This window comes from Mytilus galloprovincialis, chromosome 1 (genome assembly GCF_965363235.1).
Source record: "Mytilus galloprovincialis chromosome 1, xbMytGall1.hap1.1, whole genome shotgun sequence".
Taxonomy (NCBI): Eukaryota; Metazoa; Mollusca; class Bivalvia; order Mytilida; family Mytilidae; genus Mytilus; species Mytilus galloprovincialis.
Genome location: NC_134838.1, coordinates 106788233 through 106812410, shown reverse-complemented (window position 1 = coordinate 106812410; position 24178 = coordinate 106788233). Strand labels below are relative to the sequence as shown.

The 24178-nt window shown below is 31.1% G+C and overlaps 1 protein-coding gene across 1 annotated transcript; it reads left to right on the top strand.

Annotated features, from left to right (window-relative positions):
• Positions 1-2895: 2895 nt before the first annotated feature.
• Positions 2896-22238, top strand: LOC143049472 (uncharacterized). The gene is made up of 14 exons (XM_076223092.1): positions 2896-3056; positions 3521-3740; positions 4237-4316; positions 4813-4917; positions 8080-8295; positions 8555-8670; positions 9546-9666; positions 11767-11992; positions 13430-13494; positions 16178-16306; positions 17318-17563; positions 18135-18241; positions 18546-18684; positions 19204-22238. The coding sequence occupies exons 1-14, from the start codon at positions 2990-2992 to the stop codon at positions 19347-19349; spliced, it is 1983 nt and encodes a 660-aa protein (XP_076079207.1). The 5' UTR covers positions 2896-2989; the 3' UTR covers positions 19350-22238.
• The last annotated feature ends 1940 nt before the right edge of the window (positions 22239-24178 follow it).

Here is a 24178-nt window from a genome sequence, read left to right as displayed (position 1 = left end):
AGCTCTGATAGTAACGAATCCTGATCAAGCAGAGATGTCGGACCGACCAATCCAGCCTAAGTTACAACCTATTGCTGGTCCATAAAGCTCAAATGATGATATTTTAGTGAACGATAGTAGAGATGACACAGCTGTGTCCATAGATATAGGAATATGTGGTAGGAGTGCCAATGAGACAACTCTCCATCCAAGTCACAAATTATAAAAGTAAACCATTATAGGTCAAGGTACGGCCTGCAACACGGAAAATGGATAAGAAGTCCTAATTACATACAGACAAACAAATTCTGGAGAGATTTAATATATTTTATGTGAAAATCACAATGAGAATGATGGTCGTAGTATGAACTTAGTCAGGTCGTAAGAAGAGCGTGATGAGGACGGCAAGGGCATGCTAGAATCGGACTATGGTCTTGAACAACGTGGTGTAAACGTGGTATAGTCGTAGTGGAAGCGTAGTTGGGTCGCGGTGAGAACGTGATGGTCGTAGTGAGGTCGTAATAACGTCGCTGTGAGATCGTAGTACACTCTCTCCGAATAGAATCACGCTCTCGCTACGATCATACGGCGCCCTTCGCGATCTTACTACGACCTTAGTGCGCTCTCACTACGCTTCTACTACGACCTGATTTCGCCACGACCGCACCACGATTGTTTTGAACATGTTCAAAGTTGGCCACGCTCATCACGATCTTGAAGACCTCACCACGACCGTGATACGACCTTACTACGATGTACACGATCGTACTACGATCATCAAATTTTTTTCACAGATCGTAGTTAGATCGTGACCTAGTGGGACTGCGGTATTAAATACTATATGTAAAAGGCCAATTATATTTAAAATATGTAATGATTTTAAGGTGTACATCTCTGACTGATAGCGTTTATCTGATTCTATGGTAAATGTGTGTTCTTCCTATTTCATTATAGTATTCCTTTAGGTATGACCAGTATTCAATTTTATGTGTAAAGACCTCATCTACAGTACTGTACCAATGCAGGGTTTTGTGATTTGATTAAATAAAGCTTGTAAGCGCCATAAAAAATTATGCTTTTTACCGCCGCTCACTAGTCTATTTTGCAGGTAAAAAGAAAACCGACTGTGTAATTCTTTTTTCCAGTATAAAGTCTCTGAACTATATGAGTCTTCTGCAATGCCTCCTGGTGATTACACATGGTAACTAGGGTCCAGCATCTTAGGCATATTTGTAGAAGATCTCGGAGCAGTAAGGGACCCAGAGATGCAGTGTGCAGGCCCATTGTCATGTGGACATTCCCATGCACTCATCAACCTTGCCCCAGCTGTTGGTAATGGTTGATCAGTAAGATCACAACTCTCATTAAGCAGTTCATCTAAAAATAAGACAACTGTCTAGAGAATTAATGACTAAATAGGAGTGGTAAGCTTTGGATAGCAGCTCAGCTAGAGGAAGGAAACCTTTATAAGCAAATTCCCCGTGCTCCTGATACGGAGTTCAGCGCCAGACTTATCACATTGCCCAGTAAATAATAGCTGATTTCCAAAGCTAATACAATAGTTTAAAATGTTAGCCCTTCTATGGATGAATAATAAGGCAACAGTGAATCAGAAATTGTTCAAATCTGACTAATGACCACTAAGCGAGGCAGACAATGAGGTGTAGCAAACCGATACCTCTGTTTTCGCCCAAAAAAGTCTCAAAAGTCACAATACAATGTACGCACCATGTATGAATGCGAAAAAATATGCTTAGATAGCAAAGAAGATGAGTAACTATGACGTCAACACACTTGGCCTAAAGGAAGCAAGATGGAACCAAAGGGGTGTTTTAACACTTGTAAACAGGTGAGAAAATTCTACACTCAGGGAAATGCCAATGAAAATGTTTATCACACCAAAAGGAGTGGTAGTAATGCTTTCTAAAATATCAAAGAAAAACCTGCTTGAATGGGAACCAACAAATGACAGAATAATGTGAAGGAGACATTATCTTCCAAACGGAGACACCAAAACAGTAATAGGTCACTTTATGTGATATAAATGTGAAAATTGGAAAAGAAAACAAGGACAGGCAGCGAACGATAGCGGAAAACATGGTCTTGGAAAAATCAAAAAGAATGAAAAACTGGAATTTTGCTAGATGAACGAGCTATAGTGATAGGAGACATTCTGTTTCCACATACGATTGTTATATATTAGATCATATTAAGGTATATAAAGGAAAGAAGTTTTTCGGACAAGTGCCTGTGTTATATAAAGGTATATTGGTATATTGGTTTTTTTTCTGAGTGACAAGTGCCTGTGGTTAAAAGGAATATTCGCAGCAAATCATGCAGATTGAAACATTTGAAACCTTTCAATTATAATCAGAAAATAGGGGGGTCATGCAATTGTTTTTATGTAGTGGAAAGATGGGTATTGTTTTAACACATATTAAAATAATATATAAACATGTATAATAATTCAAGAAAATATAGATATGTTTTTAAAAATAAAAAGTTTTCTCATTCATAGAAAAATAATCCAAAACTGAATTGTGACTTTACTGTGACATCCTGACTATCAGGCCTGTCTGTGACTTTCTGTCTTGTGACTTTCTGTACCGGTTGCCTTCTGATTCATTACCATGCAGCACACAAATCAACTTTGTCGTTGGTTGATATCTCATATTATTATTTTTTTCGTTTATTAAAGCAATAAACGAAAACCAAATATGACGGATATCAAGATATAAATAAGGCAATCTGATTAAAAAAAACTTAGATCTATCGCTACTCGTGCGCTCCTTTGTCATATTATGAGGATCACGAAATCAAAGATATATTTATTTCACGTAGTCTGCCAAGGTATATGTCCGAAAAGGCTCGAAAGCGGCCACTGTCATCATTCGCACCTGGATGACGACTGGTTTACTATTTTCTTATCGTCGGCCTAGCATCTATCTTTTATTGGATAGGAACCAGTTTTCTGATTTACCTGTGCCGCCATAGTTGGAATCAAAACAGAATGGCGATCAAAATGATCCCATTTTCTGTTTGTATCTTGTGCTTATCGTTGAATTTTAGACTTGCAGGTATGAACAAAATATTGACAAACAAAGATAAGACTTATATTATATGTAAATGGAAACATTATGTTTATGACACCATAGTGTTGATTCAACACCTGATTCATTTCCGGATTGGTATAATAATTTGTTTACCTTTAAATATCTTTACACAAAAAACAATCACAGAGAATGATATTCCCTTCTTTTAGATATTTAATGAAACGACATGCTTGTAATGTAGTGTTAAGTGTAGATTAATTATAGGTAATATTACAAAATCATAATATATATAGTTTGTGTTCATAAAAGTGTTGTATAACTATAAACAAGGATTTGTATAGAAGACATAAATACATGTATGTGATGTTTTAGAAGGTAGGCCTATTCAATATCTTTATTTATAGATGGTTCAATGAACTGGGTAACTTTCTAACTCTTTAAAAAGGATATATGCCATATATTTCATATTTCTTAAACTTTATTTCTAGTGGCCGTCTGTAACATACCAAGCATATATCATGGAGATTGGTATTCACAAGAAGCTGGGGTTGATGTAAAGACAAATGTTGCCTTCGACAAATGGAGACGTGATTCTGTGCCACAGGAACAATTAGAATGCATATCAATATATACCCACCCACAACAAAGCTCGATCATTGGCGGGATGAATAGTTCCATGGTTAACACTACAATGCTCATGGGTATATTGTATGTATCTACATTCATCATTGTATATAGGAAAATAAGATATGGTTGCATTGCCAATGAGAAAAATATTCACCTACAAAACTAGGATGTGAACATACAAATGTATACAGGTCATGGTACGCTGCCTTCAATGATGAGCAAAACCCATGATATTTTTAAGACAAGCACAACATAAATGAAACTTTTTAACATATGAAAATATAAATGCTTTGCAAAACTGTTTATGTTAAGTTGTGCAATCTCAAAATTAGTTGATAATTGACCTTTTAGTGTACTCTATTAAAAAAAAACACCACAATAATAATTTTTATGTTTGTTTGTTTTTAACTAATAAAGTAATTTGTGTACCAGTCATACATGTAACTTGTTAAGTGTTCAACCACTTATAGAAACACTTCTCCAGTGTAATTGTATTGACATGCAATCAATGTACACACAAAAAACTTTGAGATACTAATAATAGAAAGCTGACAATAATTTTTATTTAACATTTCAGTGGGGAAACTGATGTAAACAAATGTTATTACTGTATAGATGTACTGTACAGGACCCCAAACATTATACAGTACAAAAGACGTAAGTAAAAAGTCATTTAACCACCATAATGAAAAATAAACAGCTACAGACTGAACATATTAAATATTCAAAAAGGATGGAATAGAAGCATGCATTTTCTTGGGGATGAAGATAAACCCTTTAGTTAAGGTTTAAACTTACAGATTTATTTAAGATATTAGACGAGATAGTTTTGTTGTACACAAAACACCTCTTTTTGGTGCAGGTCTGATTGGAGAAATATTTAAATGGATCAAATTCAGTCAAGTAGATAGTGGGGGTTAGCTGTAGTCATAACTGGAACAAAATATTTAACTTTTATTTATTGTATTAACTTTATGCATGTGATATTATTTTATTAAAAATATTAGAAAAGATATCTAGAGTCAAATATGTTGTCTTTATCATTTAAGATAGGTATCTATAATTTTTTCACATTAATAGAGCCAAGGAAATCATCTGCATTTGTTTTCATTTAAAACATATTGAATTTGTTATTTAATTTTTCAATTTTCAGAGGATTGTATTAGATTAAATTCAGGAAAACCTATAACTATTGATAAATCATGCAGGGGTATAACAGAGGGCTTACCTACTATGGACAATGCTATCACTATGTTTCGTAAGTACTTGTGTATCTTAGACAAACTTCAGATTGATTTATTTCATTTATGTTGTTCACACCACCTTTTAAGTAAATACATGAAATATGGGAGTTTTGTAAAATTATGAGGAAAGAATGCTGTTTTTACAAATACAGTTAATATTTTCATTAATTCAAAAATTTCTTACAGTCATGAAACTTCAAATTGAAAAAAAAAGATGCATGTTTTTTTTATTACTGAATGGCTAGTTTTTATTATAAAGCTTATGTACACATACTTTTTTCTCAAGAAAATTCTATAGTTTGTTCAAAGTTAGAAGAAATTAACTTTTTTTAAATTATTTGCTTCCAGTAAACAATTCGCGGATATGCAGTGAACACGTGCATCAGCGTGACCTTTCTCAGAAAAACTCGGTGATGGCAATATGCGTGGATCTGTCATTAGAATAAACTGTTATCTTATTGTACATGTTGTACACATGCTCAATATCCATGCTTCTTTGTTGATTGTTTACATAAGGTATTCAAATAAAGCATTTATTATTTTTTATTATTATTTTTATAAGGTGACAATTGGTAAACTAAGGCTTCAAAACACAACAATTAATTAGCTACCATATTTTCACATCATAACAGACAGAGAGAATATTTATTTTGACGATTATACAATATGAATGCGTAAAAATTATGAAATCGTGCATAGAAGACTAAGTTAATGATATATACATTTTTACATGCATTGGTTTAAAAATTGTATAAACATTATTTTTCACCAGTCACTCGTTATAAATTTTTGCGGTCGTATATTGGTATCACGTCGTCCGGAGACGGATGGTTTCCGGATAATAACTTTAGTATAATTAAATAGAAATCAATAAAATTTTAACACAATGTTTATAACCACAAAAGGAAGCTTGGGATTGATTTTAGGGGTTTTGGTCCCTAAGATATAGGAGTTAGGGCCCAAAACAAGCATTTATCTAGTGTCAGTACAAAAAGTTGTGTATAAGTATTTCAATTGTTCTGAAATTGTACCACAATGTTTAATACCCTAAGTAGAAGGTTGGGATATATTTTGTGGGTTATGGGGCAAACAGTCAAGGAATAAAGGGCCAAAATGGGGCCAAAAACAAGCATTTTTGTAGTTTCAAGACAGTAAGTTGGAGTTATCTTTCTTTGTCTAGAATGGTTGTTGAATCACCTAAAACCAATGCTTCATGAAATTTTCTTTGAAAATTTGAGTTATCTTTCTTTGTCCAGAATAGTAGTTGAATCAACTTAAATCAATGCTATATACAATATACAATGCAATATTCACTTTACTAACAACTGATAAATTAAAGCAGTCTTTACCATTCAGTGATTACAAGCACTTTGATTACCATTCTAGGGTTATGCCCCTTTACAAATGGAAAAATTGAAGAATTTTTTAGTATCTGTTCTCTTAACTTAAGTTTGTCTCAACTAAATTTAATGAAATGTGTATATAATGATTATAACCTCTAAACTCAGTTTAAGTTCAATTTTTGGCAGCTTCACCTTTACAGTTCTTGAGTAATGTCCCTTTATTACGTTATATGCTAGCGGGGGCATCATCTGTGTCCCTTTGGACACATTCCCCATTTATTTTTTTAGAAGTTAATATTAAAGTCCTATGAAACGAGTGAGTGGTGAAAAATAATGTTTATCAAATTCTTGAACCAATGCATGTATATATTATAAACTTAGTCCTCTGTGCATGAATTTATCATTTTTTACGGCAATACATCGTTTAATCGTCAATTTTTTTTTCTCTCTGTCTTTTATGATTTAACAAATATGGCTGCTCATTAAATGCCATGTTTTGAAGCTGAGTTTACCGATTGTCACCTTATAGTGAACAAATAACAAAAAGCATGGGTATTGAGCACGTGTTTAACATGTACAATCAGATAATTGTTTATTTTAATGACAGATCCATGCGTATTGCGATCACCGGATTTTTATGAGGAGGGTTACGCTCAGGTCACTATGCATACGGAAATTATGTTGGCGAATTGCTTCCTGGAAGGAAGCAATTAAAAATAAGTAAACTTCTTATAAATGTGGACAAATTAAAGAATGTTCCTCAGAAAAAAGTATATGTACATAAGTTGTATAATGAAAACTATCTATTTAGTTATAAAAAACATATGCATATTTTTTTTTAATTTGAGGTTTCTTATGACTTTAATTAATACAAATGTATTAATTTTAACCCTGACTGTATGACATTTTATATTTTAATATTTTTTGATGTATTTAAATGAGTAATTATTGTTGCATTAGAAAATTTGAATTGAGATCATTTTTGGAATAAGGGAAAAGGGGAGGTGACAACAAATTTTTTTGGGGGGGGGGGTAATTTTTCACATTTTCGATTTCAAAAAATAAAAAGAAAATTTCTTCAAATATTTTTTTTTTAAGAGGATTAATATTCAACAGCATAGTGAATTGCTCAAAAACAATTTTTTTTTTTAAATTCACTAGACCACATTTATTCTGTGTCAGAAACATATGCTGTGTCAACTATTTAATCACAATCCAAATTCAGAGCTGTATCCAGCTTGAATGTTGTGTCTATACTAGCCCCAACCATTCAGGGTTTGACTTCTGTGGTCATATAAAGCTGCGCCCTGCGGAGCATCTGGTTTCATATGACTTTAAACTTTCCTTTTTAACAAGAGATAACTCAGATAATTCTTTTTTGAATAGGAATGTACAGTAAAATGTTGTACTTTATATTATATTAATACCAATATAGGGTAGCCCAACCTTTTCTTTTCATTTTCTTGAAGCATTGCATATTTAAAAGAGCCATTGTCTTAAATTTTATTTCCAATTTCATTCATTTAGTTTTCTTTCTAAATATTAACTGCTTTACAAAATGTGTCAATTTTTCATAACCTGTATATATTGAAACATGCTTGGTGACTATATATTTGCATTTGTATGATTTTTTTTTTTACCCAAAAATTCCTTAGATAACAAGATTCGGTACTATAATTTTAGATATGAACTAACCTTTAACCATTTTCATGTTGTATCAAACAACAAAACACACTTTAATAAGGGAAACAACTTAACAAAAAAGTTTTTCAAATTATTGTTATGTGCCAATTGACCTGAAGTGATATGTCATATATATTTCTCCTCTTCCAGGGCGATCTGTAGTCAAATTAAACTGTATTACCACAATAGAAGGTGTATATCAATTTTCCTATGAGGTCGGAGGACCAACTTCACTGGGTGGTATTTGTAATGAGCCACGAAGTAGGATTGAAGCTTGTCAAGATCCTGGTTCTGCTTATGTTGATAACAGAATGTTTCTGATGAATTATGCTAAATGCCGTGATGTATCAACTTCTGTAGATCAGCGTATGTATTTATTTTTAGGAGAAAAACAATTTTAATGGATGCAGATTCTCATATACAGTAGTTAAGTTTGCATGCTAAAAGTTTAAAGTGCAGGTGTTAGGTACAGAATTTTAATGTATTTATTTCCTGTAAATTTAAAAAAAAAAAAATAGAAATGACAAAATTTTGAACCATTAAATGTACTACTTATTGAATTTTTCATTAAATCATTTATTATATATAATGATTACCCTGGTTTGATTTAATAAATATTTGACAGAGATCAGATACCAGTGTATGGGGGCTTGGTATGCTGTAAAGAATAATGTTGGGTATACCTTTGCTGCTGTTGCTGATACTGTAGAGGCAGATGAAAGAGAAAGGTTCAAATGTATGGTAAGTGTCTATAGAAAAAAATAGTAATTAGTCTAGTTACAATCCAGAATCCTGTACTAAAATCCTAGAAAAGATATGTGTAAGTTTTGAATTATCATTCTTATACAAAGATAGACTCTATATTATACAGATATGGCCAATTGATCTTTTTATTATAAAATTGACAGTTTTAGTGCTGACAAATTTCATGATCATCTGACCCAGAAGATACATTAACATAAAACTCTATTAGAAAAGTACTTAAAAATGATTATTTTGAAAAATTGTTATATAGGTAGAAAAAGATATGGTATGAGTGCCAATGAGACAACTCCCAATCATAGTAAAAATTTATAAAAGTAAACCATTATAGGTCAAGGTATGGCCTTCGACACGGGGCCTTGGCTCACACTGAACAGCAAGCTGTAAAGGGCTCCAAAAATTGCTAGTGTAAAATCATTCAAACAGGAAAGCCAACGGTCTAATCTATATGAAAACGAGAAACAAGAAACACTTATGAACCACATAAACAGACCACAACCAATGAACATCTGATTCCTGACTTAGGACGGGTGCAAACAATTGCAGCAGGATTAAACATTTAATGGTATCAATAGTTTAGAATCACAACATAGAAAGACACACTATGAAATATCAATTGGAAGGCTTAACTCAATAAAAAAACATAGTAACACAAATTAACACATAATGAACGAATATATTTGATCTTTGATACAATGCAAGTACATGTACATAGTTAATAAAAATATGGGATGAATAATTAAGGTAAAAAGTAAATAAATAGGTTTAAACTAAGGTAAAAGTATAAAACCCCTGTGAAATGTTAAACAATTATATACATGTACTTCAAATTTATTGTCGATGTTGTTTTTCAGATGACATTAAAAGATCAGAAGGATCCTAATAACCAGGTCCGTTGGGTGATGAGTCGTTTCCCTTCATGTACAAGTCTAAACAGTATTTATGATGGGGATAGAAAACTTGTGTTAACAAGAGGTAAGAACAATTCCCTACATGAACAAGTCTAAACAGTATTGATGATCGGGATAGAAAACTTGTGTTAACAAGAGGTAGGAACAATTTCCTACATGAACAAGTCTAAACAGTATGATCGGGATAGAAAACTAGTGTTACCAAGAGGTAAGAACAATTCCTTACATGTACAATTCTAAACAGTATTGATGGTGGGGATAGAAAACTTGTGTTAACAAGAGGTAAGAACAATTCCCTACATGTACAAGTCTAAACAGTATTTCTGATGGGGATAGAAAACTAGTGTTACCAAGAGGTAAGAACAATTCCTTATATTTACAATTCTAAACAGTATTTATGATGGGGATAGAAAACTTGTGTTAACAAGAGGTAAGAACAATTCCTTACATGTACAAGTCTAAGCAGTATTTATGATAGGGAAAGAAAACTTGTTAACAAGAGGTAAGAACAATTCCCTACATGTACAAGTCTAAAAATTATTTATGATGGGGACAGAAAACTTATGTAACCAAGAGGTAAGAACAATTCCCTTCTTGTACAAGTCTAAACAGTATTTATGATGGGGATAGAAAACTTGTGTTAACAAGAGGTAAGAACAATTCCTTACTTGTACAAGTCTTTACAGTATTTATGATGGGGACAGAAAACATGTGTTACCGAGAGGTAAGAACAATCCCCTACATGTACAAGTCTAAACAGTATTTATGATGGGAACAGAAAACTTGTGTTAACAAGAGGTAAAAACAATTCCCTACATGTACAAGTCTAAATAGTATTTATGATGGGGACAGAAAACTAGTGTTAACAAGAGGTAAGAACAATTCCCTACAGGTACAAGTCTAAACAGTATTTATGATGGGGATAGAAAACTTGTGTTACCAAGAGGTAAGAACAATTCCCTATATGTACAAGTCTAAACAGTATTTATGATGGGGACAGAAAACTTGTGTTAACAAGAGGTAAGAACAATTCCCTACATGTACAAGTCTAAACAGTATTTATGATGGGGAAAGAAAACTTGTGTTACCAAGAGGTAAGAACAATTCCCTATATGTACAAGTCTAAACAGTATTTATGATGGGGACAGAAAACTTGTGTTAACAAGAGGTAAGAACAATTCCCTACATGTACAAGTCTAAACAGTATTTATGATGGGGATAGAAAACTTGTGTTACCAAGAGGTAAGAACAATTCCCTATATGTACAAGTCTAAACAGTATTTATGATGGGGACAGAAAACTTGTGTTAACAAGAGGTAACAACAATTCCCTACATGTACAAGTCTAAACAGTATTTATGATGGGGATAGAAAACTTTTGTTAACAAAGTGTAAAAACAATTCCTTACATGTACAAGTCTAAACAGTATTTATGATGGGGACAGAAAACTTGTGTTAACAAGAGTTAAGAACAATTCCCTACATGTACAAGTCTAAACCGTATATATAGTTTTTTCCTTGTATTTTCACTAACAATTATGTTATATGTTCACAGGAGACATTTGTTTATTTTGTATTTGTTCTCAATTATTTTTTTTCATGTATGTGAAATTCTTTGAATTCGTGCATGCATCTTGTCAGTCTATTCATTCTTTCATCCCTTGGTACATCAAATATTTCTGTCACACTTTTCTCAGGTACTACAGAACAAAATGTCTTCATCTTTGGTGAGCAGCTTGACACTTATGATTTGTAACATGTGAGCACTTTTCAGATGTTCACTAGTCTGACACCTACTTCCTATTTATAAATCTTTTGGAATTGATCTTAAATAATTTGTCACACTTTAATCAAGTGCTACAAAACAGACAGACTTGATCTTTGGTCAGCATTGATGAAATGCAATATGTTATCACTTATTAGATGTGTCAGACACCAACCATCAATCTTTTAAATTAATCAATATGTTGAATGAACTTAAAATTTTTCTTCACTCATTCCTCCAGTACTACAAAACCACAGACTTTGACAGAGATGAGTTGTAAAATGTGAACAATTTTCCGATCTGTCAGACATCTTTGTTTTAAAGATATGGTAAATTACAAATTGAGATTGGCTTAGCATGATATCACATTTTGTAATTGAACTTGATTTTCTCTTTGCAGTTATTCCAACTACAAACTACTTACCACCACAATGTGTACTGCCAAGGAATATGTCTGGCACATGGTTTACACAAGGTCAACAGTTCAAGTCGGATGTTTTTATAAATGAAACACATATTGCATATAAGACAAAGATAAACGAGTTTGAGCTGCTGGAGACATATTATTCTTGTCAACAGACCCAAGGAACGAGATACATGATGACTAGAGTTACAGCCGGAAGATGGTAATAGATCAGATTAATATGTCATAATCATTTATTTGTACAGAGTATTCTTGTTTGAATTTTTTTATAGGACCGCAAAAAATGCTGTCGTATATTGGTATGACGTCGGCGTCGTCGTCATCCAAAGACACATTGGTTTTCGCACTATAACTTTAGTTTAAGTAAATAGAAATCTATGAAATTTAAACACAAGGTTTATGACCACAAAAGGAAGGTTGGAATTGATTTTGGGAGTTTTGGTCCCAACAGTTTAGGAATTAGGGGCCAAAAAAGGGCCCAAATAAGCATTTTTCTTGGTTTTCGCACAATTACTTAAGTATAAGTAAAAAGAAATCTATGAAATTTAAACACAAGTTTTATGACCTTAAAAGGAAGGTTGGGATTGATTTTGGGAGTTTTGGTCCTAACAATTTAGGAAATAGGGGCCCAAAGGGTCCAAAACTAAACTTTGTTTGATTTCATCAAAAATTGACTAATTGGGGTTCTTTGATATGCCGAATCAAACTTTGTAGGTAGATTGTTAATTTTTGGTCCCGTTTACAAATTGGTCTACAATAAAGTTAGTTTGATTTTAACAAAAATTGAAAACTTGGGGTTCTTTGATATGCTGAATCTAAACATGTACTTAGATTTTTGATTATGGGCCCAGTTTTCAAGTTGGTCCAAATCGGGGTCCAAAATTAAACTTTGTATGATTTCAACAAAAATTGAATCCTTGGGGTTCTTTGATATGCTGAATCTAAAAATGTATTTAGATTTTTGATTATAGGCCCAGTTTTCAAGTTGGTCCAAATCAGGGTCCAAAGTTAAACTTTGTTTGATTTCAACAAAAATTGAATATATGGGGTTCTTTGATATATGCTGAATCTAACCATGTATTTAGATTTTGGGTATTGGACCATAATAGGTAAATGTCCAATTAAAATTTTTAAGTTTTTTTAAGTTCTTAGACCACATTCATTCTGTGTCAGAAACCTATGTTGTGTCAACTATTTAATCACAATCCAAATTCAGAGCTGTATCAAGCTTGAATGTTGTGTCCATACTTGGCCCAACTGTTCAGGGTTCGAACTCTGCGGTTGTATAAAGCTGCGCCCTGTGGAGCATCTGGTTTTAAATGTTACAAAAGTTTCTGTATGCATTTTGTCCTTTATTCTTGACCTCATTTTCATGGTTTAGTGATTGCTTAAAAATATTTACCAATTGTGTATATATTTTTTTTCATGTGAATTTCTCACTTATTACCTAATTTACATGGAGCAGTGATAATGTTAATTTTATGTAAATACAATTTTTGTGTATAACCTTTTTCTATAAGATTCACACATAAATTTAACGATGATCAGTAAAGCAGGCATTTCTTCAAATCAAATTAAAGTAAATATATATATTTTTTTAATCGAATTGTATTAAATAGTCATTGTGTTTAATTTTCAGTGAAGTGGATTTTGTATGTTTTGATTTAATGCCAAGACATCACAGTGTTATCAGATACAGAGTTGGTATGTACATGTATAGACATCTAGTTTATCATAAAATATACTTTGAAATACCAGCTGCTCATATTGTATTGAGGGTTGTAATATTGCAAAAATGGTGAAAAGATACCAATGAGACAATCAAAAACCATAAGTGAAATCAGACATCATGCCAAAATAGAACTTGGCAAAATAGCAGTCTACAAAACACTACTACAGTGAGTTGCTTGTAGGTGTTATGGTAAAATTTTACCTATAGCTCAACCTGTTTTTAAAATTGTCAACACAATAGGGACATTTAAATTGACCAGTTGGTATTGTTAGATTTAAATCTACCTTGATGCTACCTGTAAAAAAATTTATTCACATAACCAAAAGTTTCAGCATGCTTTTTTCCTGAACTTTTTTTTACCTAGGATTATTCTATTGAGAAATTTTTATTTTACTGTCATTCAAAATCTTATGAGTGATCAAGCCAAACAAGAATGACTATATCATATATTTTATTTTCTTGCAGTTACATGTAATTTAAAATTGCATGACCTAAAATGCACTACATTTCATCTAAATGTTTGCATAGCCACTACTAGCAGTGTTTAATACCCTAAATAATCCAGTCGTAATATTTCACTCACTTTAATGAAACCTCAAAATCATATTTGAATAAACAATTTCATTAATTTATTTACACTAATATTTGACATCTCATCCAGAATTCCAATGATTTTAAATAATTCCCAATTTTATTCATTTTTCACTACTTCACTAGATTTTTTTCTAAATCCATAGTATAAATTCTGATTAACTTCCAATTATATACATCCTAATTTAACAGGTGCAGAATCTATACATAATTCAGAATCATTTCCATTACTATATTCCAAATAGTTATCCTCACTTATATTTTGTAATATTTTATTTATATTTTTACTATATATCACCTGATTTTAATATATCCACAGTAAACATTTTATTTCATTTCCTATAATAAATTTCCAAATCAAACAATATTAGATTCAGAATTTTATAATGACTATTTCCAATTTCACATTCACTTAAAACATTTCCTCATGTTAGGAATATTTTAGAATACTTTACTTTCATTTTTCACTTTATCACTAGATTAGACTATATCCACTGCATTACTTCAACATTTTATTTCATTTCCTATAATAATTTCCAAATCAAACAATATTTGATTCAGAATTTTATAATGACTATTTCCAATTTCACATTCACTTTTAAAAAACATTTCCTCGCGTTAGGAATATTTTAGAATATTTTACTTTTATTTTTCACTTTATCACTAGATTAGACTATATCCACTGCATTACTTTAACATTTTATTTCATTTCCAAGATCCCATTTAAATAGGGAATCATCTTAAATTTGTAATAGATCCCAAAATTAATAATGAATATTTCAAAAATCACATTTAAAGCCACAGAAACATGTTGGATGAACTCACACTATATCTCCTACTTGAATTCCAGTTTTGAAATCTTTAAATCTTTGACATAACTAAATCCCATCGTATGAAAAATTGAATTCCTTTAGTGAACACAGCATTTTATGCACAAAAGTCCAACTAATATTATAATAGATTTCAAAGAAAAAGCACAGCAAGGTATACTCCAAAATTATTTCGAATTTTATATGTACAACATCATATGTAAGCCCCACAAAACGGTTTGAATGAATTATTTCCTCCTTGATGTCCTTCATGAGAATAAAATCTTGAAAGAAACACATCACATTTTAAGAAGCAAAATTGCTATAAAAAGTCTGAGTAGTGAATTCAAATAAAATAAATCCAATATTGTATGCACAATGACACCAAAAGATTTAAAACATTGCAAATAATAATCCAAAATGAGAATCTTGAAGGGTCATGTGAAGAAAAAAACAACATATCCCTCTGAAAATTTAAACTGTAAACACCCTGAACAGCTATTTCTTGTTTCACTGGCAGCTGGACAATACTATGTATAAGGGTTCGAATTTTAAAGAAGCATTTTGGTGTAAAAACAGTTTAAATTTTCAAACATAGTAATACATATTTATTTTAATCTTTTACTGATTTAGAATTTTAGGTAAAAAATAGATAAATCAAATATATCAGGGATTTAAAACAATGAAAACCAAATTATTTTCTTCCCTATCAATTTTTAATAGAATAATCCTAGGTAAGAAAATCTTCAGGAAAAAAGCATGCTGAAACTTTGGGTTAGGTGAATAAAAATCTGTACAGGTAGAATCAAGGTATATTTAAATCTAACAATACCAACTGGTCAATTTAAATGTCCCTATTGTGTTGACAATTTTAAAAACAGGTTGAGCTATAGGTAAAATTTTACCATATCACCTACAAGCAACTCACTGTAAGAAAGCTAAAGATTAAGCAATATGAATCCCACTAAAAATAAATTTGGTGAACTCAGTTTCTCAGTAAGGAAAGGCAGTTCCTGCTCCACAATTGGCACCTGTAGTGTTGCAAAGATGTCGTTAATCTTCAATTATTTAAACAATGTTTTTTCAATGAAATTACCATATGTAAGAAACTTATAATTTTGAAAAGTTAACCTTATTATTTGAAAAAAGTTGTAAATTACAATTTAATCTCGTTTTCACAAAAACTTTTCCTTTATATGTGTGAAATGTTTGCCTCTGGATTTAGGTGTTTATAATAATTTTACTTTATATTCAGGTAAACCCAGTAGACTGTCTGATGAAGACACAGGAAATTTCATGGTGAAGAAATTCAGAGAAACCTGTAGTTGGATGTCTTTTACCTACAACAGAGATGAAACAGACTGGAAATATGAAGTTCTTATTTGTAAGTTTTCAATTGCATACTGCAAACCAACTTAATTTCAAGAGCAATTTATTTTTAGAGATTTTCGCGAGTAGTAAAATAACGTGAAATTAAATTGTCACAAATATGTAAAACTTAGATCTCTCCTTATCTAACTTCATCAAGTTACTTTTTTATTAGTCTTTTAGGGGTTACTGTCGTGTCATAAACTGACTAGTTTCTTTAATTCTTATTATAATCTGCATTTTATGTCTTTGCTTTTGCAGGTTGAAATTTAAGAATAAGTCTGTTTGGTTTAAAGGACCACTGTATTTAGGGAACAAAGTGACATTTAGAATGTAACTCGTGTATGATTTTTAACCGGTTTTTTTTTTTAGGAAAATGTCATTGATTTGAGGTTGAACTGCAGGCGGGTGTCAGTGCGGGGGGCAGCCAAATGTTGTCTGTGCATTTATTCATCAACTGTTCGACTAAAGCTTTTAAAATTTTAATATGTTGTTACTGACAACAAAATGGAGGTCAAGTTCAATAATGACGATTTTGACTTTTACCCTTGCGGAGTTATGGTTCTTGAAAGTTTGAAAAATGGTGTTTCCAGTCGTGTCCGTGTATTTACTCATGAACCGTTCAGTCTAAGCTTTTCAAATTTAAATATGTTGTTACTGATGACAAAATTGAGGTCAATTTCAATAATCGCAATTTTCACTTTTTCTATTCAGGAGTTATGGTTCTTGAAAGATTGAAAAAAATGTGTTTCCAGTAATATTGTTGCATTTACTCATAAACCATTCAACCAAAGCTTTTCAAATTTTAATAGCTTGTTACTGATGACAAAATGGAGGTCAAATTTGATATTGACGATTTTCACTTTCACCATTCAGCAGTTATGCATGGTTCTTGTGATATTGAAAAATGCCAGGACACAAATAAATGTTAATAAATCCGGTTTGCTGTCACTCTGACAGCTCTTGTATAAAGTATTTTTAACTGTAAAATGTCTTGTTCATGAAAAACAATGTTTGTTTATTTCAGTGAACCCACCTACTCCAGTGCCTTGTCCAATAGCAGGACGATTTAACTTTGAGCAGTGGCCTGTCAGAGATAGTGAGAAGATTGCTACCAGGATCAGAGGTGTTACACCAAGACCACGTATACAGGTTGATTGCAGGATCATTGTTTCTGAAATAAAGTCGTGTCCTGTTGATATGAACAGAATATCTATAGATGCAGAGTACTGTGAAACTGTTGATTACAGGGGACGTCCCATTGGAGAATATGGTGTGTAAAAACTGTTTTACCTATTTATTTTTGTAAAATGTTGTTTTTGAATCCTCAGTATGTACAATGAGGTAAAATGGATAATTTTAGAGGTTGATATTCAAATTTATTACGGATTTCATAGTAACAACAAGACATCCTTTGTGTTAAAATATTATTTTATCATTTTATAATGGATGATGATCAGTCTGTCAATATGTTAATGGAGACGGGTGGTAATCAATTTCTGATTCTAATGCAACATCCTTTGTAACGTTCATTTTGATTGGATAACGTCAACAATTTTTGTTTAGATGTATGATTTAACGTTGTTTCCTGTCGGTTTCATTAGAATGGAGGTAACAATATTGTATTTTAAGCTCCCACAGCACCAATTGGTTATCTCCTAATTTAAGATATGTGTAAATCCCGATTTCCAGCAAAAATAACACCCCAATTCCGATATCTGGAAAATTGTCCTTCTGCTCCTTATGTTTATGTTTTCTAAAATTCTAGCATATCATCTGTTGAATTGATTTAACCTGTGTATTTGTATTTTATAAAATCTGTTAAACTTAACCTTCTATTTCAGATGTATCGGATTATGATTTGACCTGTGTAGGGTTTTGGATGGAAGATTATAAATCTTACCTAATCACATGGGATGAGGAAGATGCCATTTCTAATTTTAGATGTTGGGTAAGTTCTATACTAATCTAATAATAACTATCAGTAGCAATTTTGTTTTAATTTTAGTTATTTTGTCTCTTCAAGGAAAATTCTGAACTGTCATTTTTTTATAGAGAAATTTTAGATTTAAAGCAAATCTAATGGAAATTTTAAGATGATAATAAACCTGTTTTAATTTTTTCTTGGAAATATTGCTACTTGTACCATAGATTATCTTATTTCACTGTTACAACATCTCATTTAAAGTGTCAGCAATGTTAGCTGTATTGAAAATTATTTTTAGTGTCATTTTCATATTAAATATTTTATATAGGTTTATGAACGACTTAGCTGGACTGATGTTATGATGTCAAGGTCTCAGAACGCACGATGTGTGCCAGATCAGAGGGCAGATTCATTTCAAATACCTGGAACAGGACTGGCTTTGAAACTGACAGAAAGTGAAAGACTATGTAAGTTGTAATTTAAAATGGTGTGAACTGTTTGTAAATAGGTTTGGAATTTTGTGGAGCAAAATGACAGTTTGAATACACTTCACAAATCATTTATCATATAAAGAAGAATCCAAGATGATAAATTGTTCTATTATACTGTTTATGTCAATTAAAGATTTGAAGTATAAAAATCTCAAAATCAGATACAAGATTATTTTCAATAAAATTACAACATTTTTCATTTAAAACTTCATACCATAGAACAATTTCAGTATTTATGTACTGATATGAGATACATTTGCTAGAAAGAAATGGACTAAATAATTGACTTTAAATGAAAATAACATGTGATTGCGTTACGAATGTTTGAATGTTAATAAATCAATTTTAGATAACCTCAATAACAAAAAAATGCTGTTACATCTCTTATCAATATTTACTTTAACCAATACAGTTTTTATTATCATTAATTTTATCATACAAGTACCATAGCCAATACTGATGCCAGATTTCTGATTATTTTGTTTTGTTTTGCAGTTGATGATTGCCCACAGAGATTTGATCCTGGGTTAGATCCATACAGAAAGCCAACAATAATTTACATATTAAACAAAAGTGCAGCTGTTACACCGTCCATCATCATCATATCAATACTATCATTATTATTGACATTTATACACTGATCATTGAACCTTGATCACTGAAAGCCTGTGCCATTATACACATTAACCACAGAATGGAAGAGTCAAGCAATGGTTTTGACTTTCTAATGTTAGATATATTGTGATATATAACAGATTCTGAATGCCCCATGCATTTTGTATGGTGTAAAGATGACAATGTTATCATGAAATTATATCTTATGTTTATACATGTTATACTGCATCATGCTGCCAGGTTTACATTACATATAATTCAACATTGATTTTCAATCAAGAATTTACATGATTTGAGTAAGGGCTGTTCCAGAAAATACTATGTCCCCCCCAGGGAAGGCAATTTTTTTAAATATTATGTGGGTGGTTGTATTTGAAATACCAAAATGCAAAGGGAGTGCTGTTCTAATTAAATTTTATTTCTGTGGGTGGTGGGGATTAAAAAAAAGTGCCGTCCCTGGGGGGGACATAGTATTTTCTGGAACAGCCCTAAATTATATATTGTTTATTTTTTATATATAGATCTGATATGTTTGAATATATGAACATTTTCATGTATATCTATTTATATACCATAGACACACCAGCTTGTTTTATGAATGAAAATACTGTCTGATATACACTTTCTCTAATTTTTTTTATTTAGGAAGTCACAGAAGATATTATATCATTATTTGCATAATTACATTAATCTGTTAAAATTATACTCGGCAAACATTTACTCATTCCTCAAAGAATCTCACTTTACATTAACATTGGATTATTATTTGAAGTTAGGATCTGATAGATGAGCTTTTATTGAAAATCTTTACAAAAAATAGTTATAGGTTTATTGATGTGTTTTGGTGAACTGGTCGTTGTCTAGACTAACTGTTTAAAGGGATACGGGTGTAAACGAAAAATCTATCTTATGTTTACTACGTTTATACATAAAAGTGATATTTTGTTATTATAATTTAACCTCTACAATCTGAAAACACATACAAAAATTAGACTGTTTTCAGTTTATCAGTCTTACCAGCATATTTTTGTTCTGCATATTTTGCACTATTTGAGATTTTAAAACTGTCAGATATATGTTGTACTTATATTTTAATTCATGCAATAGTTAATGTGTTGGTGCCTTTTTCAGATTTTTATAAAAATGTTTTGTGACCTTAATTTATGAGATTCTTGCAATTGTAAAGGGCATCTTTTTCAGTGTTGTGTTTTTTTTAAGAGATTATATATTACGGTACATATTGTAGCTAGAATTCACTACATTGTTATCAATACTCCTTTTACTTTGACTCATTTGATTCTTAACTTATTCAGCTTTTGGATTTGGATTTTTGAGATTATGATTAAGCATAATATGATAAATTCCTGTGTTGTAAAAAAATTGATGTTAAAAGTGCTTCCAAAATTTGAGATTTCTATATTATATTTTTCCTCTTATGAGATTACTTATCATATTGCTTAAAGCTTTACAGAGATTATTTTGAGGTGAAGAAAAGAAAGATTTGCTTTCAAATGTGTTTATGAGATTATTTTGGATAATGAAAATCTGCATTTGATTAGAAATTTTTTAATGTAGTTAAAGAAGTGCTAAAGCATCAAATTTGTATTTGAGATTATTTTTGGATAGTTAAAAGAGAGCTAAAACAGTAAAATCTGTATGAGAGATTATTTTAAGTACTGTATGTTTAAAAAGATCTATGTTAAGGATTACTTTTGGATGATGAAAACAAAGAGGCCCAGTAGTGGTAGTTAGCCAGGACTATAGTATATTAAATTTCCAATAATGAGGAAAATGTAATAAAAAATAAATTAAATTACCTTTTTAACTACTTAAAATTTATGTATTTGCGGCTCCTGCAATCACTGATTGAAATGATATTGTAAGTCAACAAATCTTCAGTACCTATATTAAAATAGTACTTTGGTGTTTCAACATAGTTGGCCGTGCTGTGTACCGCTTTAGCTTACAATCATATTAATCATTTTTCTAATGTATTTTTATTAAGAAATACATGTCTATGATGTAGATCTGATAAACCTACTTGAAACATCAAAATGTATTGGCATTTTTTAGGGGGAGGGGGGTGTCATCAATATGCATTTATTGGTGATACTGGTAAGTTTTATATTTTATAATCAAAGTGCTTTTTGTAAATAGTATATTTCTTGATACTTGATTATAAATAAGATTTCTAATGTATGTTTAAAGTGTATATTGTACATATTTATAACAGAAAAAAAAATTGTTATACCATTTACAGCCAAGAGTGAATACACATGTACATTAAACCATATACCTGTATTTCTTTCTAGTATTATTGATTACTAGAAATTATGAACAAATTATCTTGAAATTTGATCGCAGATAAAATATATAGATTTAATGTCGCTTGGCTACAAATATTTTGAGTTTGAGCATACCTGATGAAGGTAAATCAAGAAAAAAAACTTTTGTCACACCAAATTTATAAAATAGTATGTTCATATTTGAATGAAAACAAAAATAAGTAATAGTCAACAAATAAACTAACAAAAAGATTTACCAATAGTTGAAATTTATATATTTTACATATTTACTATTTTGAACTCTGCAGCTAATAGCTGAAATAATAATGCTTGACAAATTTTAATATGGTGTCCAAGTTGTCTAGTGAATTGTGGCTCAGTTATACATTTGGAATCTGAAACTTTACATTTTTCTTTTAAATAATTGCAATAATGTGTTGTTTTAATATAATAGGTCGTCAGTCCACATATCAGATACATATGCATGTCAAGTATCATATGTTAACTTCATACATATCATTTTATTATGTACATTCCACTTTGTATATTTTTTCTTTTATCAAATCATTGTAATTATCTTTTATATGGTTAATTTTTAATGATGTTATTTCCAATAAATATAAATCAAGATTTTGTCTTTTTGTTACATTGCAATCAGACATCTAAGATGTGTTGTTACATTGCCACCAAACATCTAAAATATGTTGTTATATTTGATGTGTTGTTATATTCCAATGAAGACAACTACGATGTGTTGTTACATTGCCACCAGACATATAAGATGTGTTTTTATATTGCCTATAAGACAACTAAGATATGTTGCAATGCAACATTGCCAATAAACACTTAAGATATGTTGCCACATTGCCATAAAACATCGTAGATGTATTGTTACATTCCCTCCAGACAATTTAAATGTTTTGTTGCATTGACACCAGACAACTTAAATGTGTTGTTTCATTATCACTAAGCAGGGTTTTCGCTGGTGGTCGCTATTTTTCGCATTTTGCGAACAAATAATAGTTGTGGCGATTAAAATTCATCATTTGTGAAAGAATTTGTTGCAAGAAATATACTTAACAATTTAATTGCATCCATCTTGTTTAATTTTTTTTCGGATTTATCAGACTTTACCTGATCAGACAATACTCTGGATTTACCTTAAACTCGTTAAGATTTTTTAAACAGAAAATCAATTATCAGCTGATTGCATTTTATAGCTGTCGTTAACAAAGGACTAATTAATAAAGGTGTTGCTTATATTGTTTGACAAAATAATATGGTTAAATGGCATCTGCACATGTCACACAAAGGATTTATTAACCACTGTGTACGTGTTTGAAGCAAACGTTTGTCATCTCTTTCTTTTATCGATAGTCTGGAAAAGAAAACTGTCGTTATGACGAAATATGTTCAAAAGCAAGAAAAATTTCCGACTTAAAACTTTATCCATTGACTATATAGATAATTGATTTATGAGGGTATGTTTGAGTCAAATCAGCGACGCACGTGTTTCAAGCATTGTTTTACGTCTCAACTTTTTCATCTACGTAAATTACTATGGTCCAGAAAAGAAAACTGTCGTTATAAAGAAATATAATCAAAAGGTTGGCAACAACCACTCAAAGGAGGGTAACCGTTCAATGTATGACTACCCCTTAATGAAATAACAATTTCAAACCACTTCTTTTTCCATGTATTATACATCTATCTGGTAATATATGGTCAAAATGTGTCCAAAAATTTTGCTATGTACCTGAACTTATCTCTTCTTTATTATTAAAAGTAAGTGGACCCCTCTTTTAGAAAAGTTGTTCCAAATATAATGAATTTTCCCCCTTGTAAGTTAAAAACAAATTTTGCTTTTAAAAAGAAAATGTTTAGTGTTTATTTATTATACAATGTAGACTATAAGAGAAGTTTGAGAGAATAATCATAGACAACAATTAGAAAATAATCATCTTATATCTTTTTTTTTGGAGGGGGAGAAAGAAGGGGAAAAAAATTAATAAAGTGCGAAAAATATATTCTTTTTGGGAAAGAGGTGGCAAAAAATAATTGACCCAGGGGAAACCCTGACAAAGCATCTAAGAAAGGTTGCAACATTGCCAATAAACATTTAAGATGTGTTGTTTCATTGTCACCAGACAACCAAGATGTGTTGTTTCATTGTCACCAGACAACCAAGATGTGTTGTTTCATTGTCACCAGACAACCAAGATGTGTTGTTTCATTGCCACCAGACTTCTTATATGTGTTGTTACATTACCAACAGACAACTAGGATGTGTTGTGACATTGCCAACGGTTTAAGATGTGTTGTTATATTGCCATTAAGACAACTACATGTGTTGTTAAATGAAGAAATAATTCTATCCTGCCATGCTCTATGCTCATTTTAACATGGGTAGGCATTATATTTGGTTAATATCTTAATACCGAGCGTTAGTGAGGTATTAAATGTTTAAAATATAATGCCTGCCCATGTTAAAATGAGCATAGAGCATGGCAAGATAGAATTATTTCGATTCTAATGGGAATATTTGTCACCATTTTGATTTCATGAACCAA